At 40.2% G+C, this 10,958-nt stretch overlaps 2 protein-coding genes across 2 annotated transcripts; both read right to left on the bottom strand.

Annotated features, from left to right (window-relative positions):
- Nucleotides 1–357: 357 nt before the first annotated feature.
- GCK72_003691 (uncharacterized protein) lies at nt 358–4,207 on the bottom strand (the record flags this gene model as incomplete). Its single annotated transcript, XM_053724192.1, has 4 exons — nt 358–555; nt 1,420–1,543; nt 3,521–3,605; nt 4,093–4,207. The coding sequence occupies 4 exons, from the start codon at nt 4,205–4,207 to the stop codon at nt 358–360; spliced, it is 522 nt and encodes a 173-aa protein (XP_053588386.1).
- A 1,843-nt stretch (nt 4,208–6,050) lies between these two features.
- On the bottom strand, nt 6,051–10,163 carry GCK72_003690 (uncharacterized protein; the record flags this gene model as incomplete). Its single annotated transcript, XM_053724191.1, has 7 exons — nt 6,051–6,108; nt 7,717–7,838; nt 7,892–8,062; nt 8,819–8,884; nt 9,021–9,185; nt 9,882–9,977; nt 10,029–10,163. The coding sequence occupies 7 exons, from the start codon at nt 10,161–10,163 to the stop codon at nt 6,051–6,053; spliced, it is 813 nt and encodes a 270-aa protein (XP_053588385.1).
- Nucleotides 10,164–10,958: the final 795 nt, after the last annotated feature.

The following is a 10,958-nucleotide window of genomic DNA, read 5'->3' as shown; positions in this document are numbered from 1 at the left end:
AGTTCCTACTACCGAGTGTTGGCCAAGAGTTCGAATTTTTTGTGGGGAAATAAATTTACAGTGAAATTTCCACACAAAAAACTTGACTCTATGGAAAAAAGATAAAAGGATTCAGAAGATGTTATTTCAGAGAGATGAAGACCAAAAGAGATCAGCGTCTGCTAGAAGAAGATTCAGATGTTTTTTTGGGAAGATGATGAAGAAGGATTTGATCCGGAGATCTTCGCGACTTTTCAGTAATGGGGGTGGGGAGAAAAATGTGGAGAAAAAAAGGAGAGAGATTTTTGAAATTCGCTCCGTGGAAGATCTAATTGTGTACTTGTTGATATCGACTTCTAGGCTTCATCCACCCGTCGTTTAGAGGCCGTTGTACGCTTTGGGCTTGATTTCTTGTTGTTGTAGAATCGAGATGATCTGCGCCTTCTGCTCGTCGGACAACTCGGTTTTCGGGAATTCCACGTCGAACGTCACGATGAGCATTCCCTTTTTGTTGTTGTTCTCAAGGGATGGCATTCCTTCGTCCTTCTTTCGAAGACGCGCTCCTGGCCACGTTACCTGCAAAGAATTGATTAATCATTTTTGAGAAAATTTAATTTCCAAAATTAATAAATTTCTACTGACAAGGGAAGATCATGGAGGCATTTTGGAGTTATTGGACGTGACTTATACCATTGGAAAGCTGAGAAAACGCTGATTCCAAATATATAATTAGTATTGGCCATCGAGGCCTGGTTTTCGAGAAACACAAGATCAACGTTGGGAAAAATAGATAATTACCGAGTCAGAAAGGTAAAAATCTCTATTTTTCCGAACTTTGACAATGTTTTTCTCAAATACCACGCCTCGAGGGCAAAAATTGAATTTATATTTGTTATTACCGTTTTCTCACGTCCAATAACTCCAAACTGACTCTATGACCTTCCCTAGTGAGATTTTGAATAGTTGTGACTATCATTATTTGAAAAATGTGTTCAGATAACAAACGAGAGTCTTTAAAATAGTGAAATCACGTAAGAAGAGGTAGGTCCAGTAAGAAAATTTGATTTTTTCAAAATTTGAAGAAAATACTTGATAGAAGTTTTCGAAGAAAGTTATTTAATAAAATATATACATCTCTGCTCGGATTCCAAGTATTTTCCTCAAATTTTCAGAAAATCAAGGTAACGTAAAAACAGTAAAACTGAAACTGTAAAACTGTCAGGAATTCTAAAATTCCTAATCACTACTCCTATTACTAATCAATGACATTTCCTGTTGTCATCACTTCACATTTCATCACAGTGCCACGTCATTCTCGTGATCTGATCACTTTTTATTATTTTTGTCTGTGTCTATCTGTGTACGTGTCCACTATTTGAACATTAATTGTTGAACAACAACGGAGACATGTCTGTTGTGTCCGGATGTCCTCTCACTCACCTTATCACGTTGAACCTTGACAATGTGCCCATCGAGATGTTGAATTTCCATCTCGAAACCGTTGAGAGCGTCTTGAAGTGAGATGGTCACATTCGTGTACAGATCATCACCCTTGCGTTCGAACCTGTAATACCAATACAGTTAGTTGAGGAATTGAAGACCGTTTCAGAAGAAGACACAGAGAGATTACAGAAACCCTGACAGAAAAGAAGAACTGCGAGAAGACTGAATAGCGAGAGGTGGCGGAATCAGTGAGAGTGAGAGAGGGTGTCAGTGAAGCAGACACACAACACACTACAACACCGCCAACGCATCAAACATTCGTTTCGTATTACAATCCTTCTTTCTCTCTCTCCGTTTTCTCGATAGAAGAAGAGAGAAGCGGAAGGCATGTACATATTGCGGAGATTAGTAATAGGGGGAGGAATGATATTGTCATTGAGAGAGAGAGATCGGGAGATAGATGTGAAGAAGAAGACGTTGACGACGTCTGAATAGAAGAGAAGATGCCGATCGGGGTCATCTTGATAGACTCTGTTTTACTACTACTATGCCCCTTTTCTTGCTAATTGGAGGGTATTAGAGATGTGAAAAAGTGATGAGAAAGGCGAAGAATCGTAACTGGATTAGCTGTGTACTTCCTTTGAGTGTACTTCGAGGAGTGTGATAGTACACTCAATAAGAAGAAGAAGAAGTACAACGACTTTTTAAGAAGGTTGCAGTCATACTGTAGCTGTGTGTATGCTAGCGGATCGTTATGGTACAGGCAGAACGATCTTATTAACAAACAACCTTCTGGAAGCTGAAAAATGCAGGCTTTTCAGAATCTCTTTCGCTGGATTCAATGAATCCTTGGAACCTTGCTGAAGGTTAAGTCAGAAAGTTCGGGATTCAACCTAGACGACATTCCAGCTACAGTAGCCCTGAAGCTCAACAATCTTGAAACGGCTTGGTCTCAGACAGTCGGACAGATAGTACTGTAGCTGTGTGTAGGCTAGGGATTGTAATGGGACAGGCACAGCGATCTTGGGAAGAAAGAAACCTTTTGGAAGCCAAAAATTCCAGATTTTCAGAATCTCATTCAGGAGATTCCAGTTATCCTTGGAATCTTGCTGTAGCAGTAGATTCGGGAGCTAACCTAGACAAGATTCTAGCTACAGTAATCCTAAAGGTCCAGAGTCCTGAATCTTCGCTTCCGATCATTGAACATTCAGAACTGAATAATCCCATTTAAAGTACAGTGTCTATCATCCGAATTCTCGTTTGAATTCGTAAGAAGGTGACGTCTGTACTAACTGTCGCTCCCGACATCATTTGATTCGACGAATTCGATTTCTGCCGTTCGGGGCGAGCCTTACTGTAACTATCAGAAGAACCTGATCCCGACATGTCTCGGAAAAAGAAAAGAAAACTGTGAGGAACCTGAATCCCGTCTCTTCTCTAATCGGGTAAAATTGCATCTTATCCGCGAGAAATCATCCAGAGAAAACCGGAACTTTCTCCTAGTTTCTCATTCGACGGGAGCGATTGCGAGAACCAAAAAAACTGCCGGTGGGTGGCCGGGAGAGTGGAGGGGAAGGGGGAAAAAATCGACACAAAACTGATAACAGAATCCTGGAGGCACTGTGTTGTGTGGCTTGCGGAGAGTGAGAAGGGCGGAAAAGTGGGCGTTTTTTTAATATATTTCTATTTTGTTATTCTTTTTCCCCCTATTCTTCTCAATCCCCAAAACACAATGCGTGGGAGAGAAGAATAGGATGGTTGGGGCTGAAAGAGAATTATTTTTCAGAATTCCAACACCAACGGGGAAGGAGAGAAAGACACTTCAACTCGAATCAATCAATTGAATTGAAAGGCGTTTTGTTCTCCAATTGAGAATTGACATAACCTTGTCAATGCGGAAAGAAGAATCAATTGATTGAGAGATAGGGGGATCAATTCCTCATTCACGATGATAACGATGTAATTGACACATTCTTGTCGTTTATCTTTCGATTCGTCGTGACCGATTAGAGGTGCCAATAAAAGTGTCAAGATTAGGAGACAGCAATTAAATGTTGCAACACTTTTGAATCAAGCGGTTTTGGTGAAGTGTTCTAACCTTGGCAAATATTTAATTCTGAACTTCAGAATCTGTAGAATCGGGACTTCAGAAGTCTTGAATGATTCAAGTTGAATCCGAAGGCCTCATAATCAAATCGTTGAATTTGAAAGAAATTGATAGATCCATCTCGAATAAACAGATCGTTATCATGATTGATGCGGCTTTTTGAATAACCTTCACAAGGTCATCCTTACTAGGTAGACAAGGTTATCGTAGCCGAATTAGCGTGATCATGATTGATGTTCTCTTGCTTCAGGAGGTACAGACTTAGATTCTAAGTGAATTTAAAAGTTGAAAGGACAAAAGAGTTCTGATGCAACGAGATATTCCACAGAAAATCAGAACTCCTCAGCCGGCTCTGGCTACAGTAGGCGTCAGAGCAATGGCTAAAACCGCTCGCGGGCTGTGCAGAGAGTGCTCTGGCTACCATAGGCGTCCTAGCAGTAAGGAATAGCTGAGCCGTCAAATACAAAGTGTAAAACTTTGGAAATTCGCGAAGAACGAAATCAACTAACTATAAATCACTCTAATGAGTGTATAGCTATAACAAAAGCAAAAAACGGACTGACGCAAGCTGGTAGTGCTCATTCTCTCGTCAAGTGTGGAGCTGCCCGCTGAGCACATGAATGACGAACTTCGCTTCTTCTTCTTCTTCTTCATCTTCTCTTCCACATACACACACATCAATCAGTTGGACAAATAGAAAAATGAAGAGATATAGTGTATGCGATCAGGTGGAGTGTGACGAGAGAAGCAGAGAGAGAAAAATGAAAAAGTAGTTGGTGGGGAAGGAAATGAGAATGAATGAGCACGAAACGATGTGTGTGTGTGTGTGTGTGTGTGTGTGTGTGTGTGTGTTTGCGTCTGAAGCATTTTTTCCACCGATATCGATTGGTTTTAGAATCGAACCGGATGTTTGGGCAGCCTGTGTTCCGGGGTAGAACGTTTGAAGTTCACCGATTTCCAGCAGAATTTTCTTTTCAGCCTCTGCCTAAGAAGGCGAAAAACAACGATTAAAATCGGGGTGTCGAAAACAACACAGTGTTGTTGATGATGTTGATCAGAAGCGATTGAATACGAGAGGAGGGGTGGCTAAACCACTCCCTACGTGTTTGTTGGGAGAGGGGGAGAGAATTCATTCCGAATTCAATTGTGTGTTGAAATCAATGGAATGATTTGAATGATGATGTGGGAGGACTGTGTAGGCGGAAGTGACGTGTTGGCACTTTTTTAGTCCAGGATGGGTCTGATTCGATTAGGAGGCGCCAGGAAGAGCTAGTTTAGCTAATAGGTCAGGATAAACACCTAGTTTATCCGATTCAATAGTTTTAGGAATGCCATCTTAGCTTTTATGGCAAAAAGGACCGTAAGAATGACCAGACCATGCGATTTCCTATGTCTGTAAGCCTGACTAAGAGACCGCCAATGTCTCAAGGCTAAAAATTTCTTGATTTTCGGACCCGAGATGTCACAAGGCCGGTCTATCGTTAGATTTCAGATCTCATATGACACTCTAGGCTTTCTAGACCATTTTCTGACCACTAAACGACCAAGATGAGTTCAAAAACGTCATTTTCCTTAGAAAAACCGGGTTAAGAATGCGTAAGGACAAATGCAATATGATGAACGGAGCAAACATAGTGAAACAGTCGAACATTTTTTCACTAAAATCACGAGCCTTCTCTCATATGTGCTTATGCGCGCGCTGTCTTGCGGGCAAGACTCTGGGCGGTCACATACAGATCGGGCGGTCTCGGAACGAAGAAAAAGAGAGAAAACGAGCGGTGATGAAGACGAAGGAGAAAAAAGTGAAACCACATACATACTAGAGGAACATGTGATTGTGTTTGTATGTGTGTGTGTTTTTAAGGGTTGGTCACACCGGGAGAGAGAGAGAGATCGCAAAATATGTCGAAAGTCGTCTGACTGAAATCCCTTTTGTTCGAGCACTCTGTGGTCTTTGGGGTCTCAACCTTAAGAACAATCTCATGATTCAGAAGATTCATCTAGTCAGCCGTAGACTGAAAGTTGTGAGCTCATCGCTAGTTACACTAAACAGTGTCCAGCTGCTCAAAAACCATAGAATGACATCATTTTCATTTTCAGTTAAACAGCTGAGCACAGTGCCGTGAAATGTCTAAGGTATATCTTGGTGTGATGTAGGAATGAGCTAAGAGAAGCAACTCTCAGCAAGTCTGAGGATGTGTTGTAATGAAAAATGGATGAAAAAGAGTGTGCGGCTGCTTGAGCATGCTTCGTGCTTCTTTTTTTCTAATGTGAGGGGTGAGAAGGGCGGAGAAGAATCTTCTCAGAAGATAAAGCTATCGATTGATAGCAACTCGACTGCTTGAGCGTTCTGTGGAGTGGGATGTCTCAATGAGCAAGAATTTAGGGTGAGATAGAGCTCCGATCTTGTAGAATCGGGTGTCACGTCGGATTTCTCAAATCAGAACCTGTGTTCATAGGGACCGTTCAAAGTCCTCATGGTTTTCTGACGATATACTTCTGGATCCGTCGGGTTTCCGGATTATATCATGTTAGATTCCTGGAGATCCTGCATAGGCTCTGACTCCTCAGTACTCCGTCTGGAAACTTGATACTAAGGATCACGTCATCATTAGTATTGAGTTAATACAATACTATTGACCAGTGACGTTAGATCTTCAGACAACTGTCTAGCTCAGAACTATTATTTGACCTGAAGTCAGGATTTCAATATTCCTCTCTGTGTACCAGAATCTCCGGCTTGCCTTAATTCAAAGGAACCGCTCAAAGCACTCATGGACATCTGACGTTGAAACCTTGGCGCCTGGAGCCGTCTTCTCCGAGGTTCATTCTCCGGATTATCATGTCAGGTTCCTAGAGTTCTACTTTGAGTTCCAGACAGACCTGCCTAGGTTCTGACTCCTCAGTTTCAGCACTGCTTCTAGAAACTTGATACTAAGGATCACGTCATTATTAGTATTGAGTCAATACTATTGACAAGTGACGTTAGATCTTCGTTGACATCAGAACATTGACCAGAAGTCAAAATTTCAAAATTTCTCGTCCGTGTACAGGAATCTCCTGAGCATGGCTCAAAACTCAGAACAGTTGGAAACCCGATTCCAAAGATCAAGTTCATCCTTTCGTTCACTTTCCCCCCATCGTATTACCATAATACAATCGAAAGTGACGACTTTGTTCAGTTATTAGTTTGTTTCGTTCGGTTTATGAGTGACACATTATACACATCACCAAAAAAAACTATTACCAAAAACTGTCACTGTAAACCGGTTGGTAAGAGGGGATTTGTGAAAGGAAAAGGTGTTAAGTAGTAGTTTTTTAAACTCTCCATCGCCACCACTTGAAGTCTTTCAGAGAGGGAACCGCTACGTTGACAGGGAGGAAAAAAGTGCACTTGCGTGGTTATGCAGGGAGCGGTGAGGAATGTTACACTTTTAGTGCGAACTAACGATAGCAATTCTCTGTCAAGAGGGGGGGGGGGGCACAACTATTCCAATAGACTTTTGATATTAATCGATTCAGAAATCCCAAGAAGAATTAGAGCTATGTCTGAAAATCAGTCTGAAGCGAGTTATGCGACTTCAAAGTGTTTTTTTCGATTGAATTTTTTTTTAATTTTGAAAAATGCACAAAGGGGAGAATTTCCATTGAAATGTACTAAAAACTGCACGGAGCGATTTTTGGCACTCTGAGGTCTCTTAACTCACTTCAGACTGATTTTCAGACCTAACTTCAAGATAATTATCTCTTTTCCGTAGTTTTTGTAAATTGGCAGACCTAGAGGACCGATTTTGATGGTTTTTCGACCAAAAAAGACGATTTTCACATATTTTTACATTAAATCTTCTGAAAATAAAGTTTTAACTAAAAAATATTGTTAAATTTACATTGCTTTTAGTGCATTTTGCCAATTTCTGGCGCACCTCTGGCGCGTTTTTAAAACCAGAAAATTTGGTCAAATTTGACTAAAAACCGGCGAAAAACGATGTTTTTACAGAAAATTCCGTCATAAACGACACTTTTTGAGCATTACTGGCGCGCCCTGGGCGCGTTTTTTCGAAAAGTTCAAGTTTTGTTGGTTTTCTGAATCGATTCATATCAAAAAATCTTAAATTTTGGAATGTCCTCTCTCTCTCTCTCTTTAAACTGAGATCAAGAATCGCAGTAGAGCACAGTTGCAACTATACCTTGGATGCTTCTGAATCCTAATCTTAAATTTCAAATCTCCTGGATCTCCCTCAATGTGTGGCTCTCCTTCTCCATGGAAGATCTGTTGATGTCCCTCATCTGCTCCGACTTCCACTTCGACCTGAAATAAAACGCGTCAACCGTGCGCCAGCCTGAATTCTCTCCTCTGCTCACCTCCAACACCTTATTCTCCTGTATCAACTTCACATTCGGACACTCGTCACACACTTTCACTTGGAACATCTGGAATCTTCCCTGTCCCATTTGTTCCGTTCGCATCTCGTGTCGACAGTTGCATTGACGCGTTCCTGACGTTTGTTTGTACACCGCCTTCTTTCGTTTTATCTGAAAGAAAAAACGCGTCGAAGGTGCGCCAGAAACCCTTAATTTTGAGGTTTTGGAAAGCGAGAACTTCGAAATTTCAATTTTCAAGTGAAAATTCGTTATAAAAACACTAATATTAGTTTTTCTAGAAAACGCGTCCTAGGTGCGCCAACCGCCTACTTTCGTTTGATCTGGAAATTGTTTTGTTGAAATTTTCACAAAATTTTCGTGGAAAAACTCAGCAAAATGTGGATTTTCAGAGTTTTCCGGGCTGAAAATTGCGATTTTTACCGGTTTTATAGAGAAAAAAAGCTGAAAAATGAGGGAAATTCGATTTTTCAAACATTTGTTATTTTCTGACAGAGGAAAATGTTATTTTCCGCGGTTCTTAGATCAAAAAATATAAAATTTCCCGATTTCAAGCTCGAATTGGGCATTTTTTGTGTTGCTTTTTGCCAAAAATGGCAATTTTTGCCTGAAATCGCTTTAAAATAAAAAAGTAAACGCGTCGAAGGTGCGCCAGTGACCTTCATTTTTTTTTTAGGTTTTTGAATCCGAGAACTCTGAAATTCGATTTTTAAGTGAAAATATCCTATAAAAACTCTATTTTCAATGAAAAATGAGCTTTGACTTCCAAATTTCACTTCTTTCAGAAAACGCGTTGGTGCGCCAAAAATCCAAACGCGCTAAAATAACGCCAGATTTCGAAAATCCGATTTTCTAGCGAAAATTTCCATTTTTCTACAAAACGCGTCCCAGGTGCGCCAGCTGGTTTACCTCCACAAAATGTCCATTGTAGGCCTCCTCAAGTGTCACGAACAGGTCGATTGTCACGTCGGCACCCTGAAAAAAAAGATTATAAAAAATGTATTAGGCTACGCCCACTTTTGCAAAATTGACCAAATTTGATGATTTTTGGTCAAAATTTGGCGTTTTTGACTAAATTTTCACGGATTTTCAGCAGAAATTCCGTATATACCTTCGGCGTTCCCTCCTCTCCATGTCCTCCTTGTCCACCACCGAAGAAATCGCCGAAGAACGATGAGAACGGATCGTGTCCACCACCACCGGCACCGCCCATCTTCGCCACGCCTTCTTCGCCGTGTCGATCGTACATTGCGCGTTTTTCTTTGTCGGAGAGCACCTGGAAATTTGGAATTTGTGGGTTTTTGAGGGAAGAAATTGGGTTTTTGAGCTTAAAGTTTGAAATTTTTAGTCAAAATATTAGCTCGTCACAATTCTTACAACTGCGCTCCACCAAAATCCCCTTGAAAGATGTCTCTTTTTCTCTGAATCTCTCAATTTCGCACACACAATTCTTCGGTTCCAGTAGAGCGCGGTTGTAAGAACCGTGTCGTGTCAATATCAATTTGGACGATAAAAAGCTGAATTTGGTTTAGAAATTCGAGTTTTTCATAAACTTTTAATCGGAAAATTGCCAAAAGAACTCAGTTTTTTAGCTGAAATTTGCAGTTTCGAAATTTTCCAATGCTAACTTCAATTTTTGACGAAAAAGCAACAAAAACTTCAATTTTAAAGCTTTAAAAACTGATTTTTACAGCACCTTTGATAGGAAATTGCTTAAAACCCACATTTTTTGCGTGGAAATCAGTTTTTTTCAGAAAAAAAATCTGTCAAAAGTTTTAGTGTTAAAATTTCGGTTTTTGACTGATTTTCCAGCTTAAAAACTCAAAAGGTTGGTGTTTTTTTGGTGAAATTGTGATTTTCAAAATAAAATAAAATTTGAAATTTTTTTTTTGAAAATTAACATTTTCAGTCAAAATTCTGCACACTTCCACAAAAATTTTTTATTCTGAACTCAATTTTTGATATCACAAACCTCATAGGCAGCCGATAAGTCTTGGAACTTCTCATTTGCCATCTCGTCGTCATGATTTCTATCGGGATGGAGCTCTTTTGCTAATTTTCGATAAGCCTAAAAATATGAAATCAGTCCTAAAAAATGCGCAGACTTCGAAATACTCACTTTCTTAATTTGATTCGCGTTGGCATTCTTGGCAACGCCCAAAATTTTATAAAAATCTCTACCGCACTCGATAAAACTGACAAAATCGAGCAGAACCGTGGCTAATACCAGTAGGGAGACGTTCAATATCCGCATTTTTCTGAAAAAATCGACTTTTTGAGTGAAATTTAGGTCAGAAAAGTGAGAATTGATAAGAAATGACGGTTTTCCGGATGGAGAAACTCCAAAAACTACCACGTTTTGCACACGTCAGTTTAACTGGCGTGCGGTGGAGCGCGTTTGCTTTTCGCTTATTCCTATTAATAATTTCTGCCTTGTTTTCTATCTTTTTGATGTGTTTTCAGTCTTAAACAATTGGAAAACTGATAAAAATCTGTTTTAAAATTGATTCTTCAAAAAATTATGTCAACAGTGAGACCGTACAAATCGGGAAGAATGCGCGATCGGGAAGAAACGAATCGGGAAGAAACGAATCGGGAAGAACCAAATCGGGAAGAAACGAATCGGGAAGAACGAAAACCGTGCGGCAAAGTTGCGAAAAGCGCGCGCGCAGGTTGCAAATACTGTATTTTCAGGCTAAAAGGGGTAGCAACGTCACTAAAAGCCTCTGAAAATACAGTATTTGCAACCTGCGCGCGCGGTTTTCGCAACTTTGCCGCACGGTTTTCGTTCTTCCCGATTCGTTTCTTCCCGATTTGGTTCTTCCCGATTCGTTTCTTCCCGATTCGTTTCTTCCCGATCGCGCATTCTTCCCGATTTGTACGGTCTCTCAACAGTAGTAATAATCAATCGATTCTTTGCGAGACCCGCTACCATTTTGTAGCATGCGCCTTTAAAACCGTAACCTAATTTTTTAAAATTCAATTTATTCCAATAAAACACAATTTTTAATGGGTTTTTCTTATCAAATAATTAATTTTTTTTCCAGAA

The sequence above is a fragment of the Caenorhabditis remanei genome, chromosome II (genome assembly GCF_010183535.1).
Source record: "Caenorhabditis remanei strain PX506 chromosome II, whole genome shotgun sequence".
In the NCBI taxonomy this organism is placed as follows: Eukaryota; Metazoa; Nematoda; class Chromadorea; order Rhabditida; family Rhabditidae; genus Caenorhabditis; species Caenorhabditis remanei.
The sequence above is the reverse complement of the archived record's forward strand: the minus strand, read 5'-3'. Positions and strand labels throughout refer to the sequence as shown.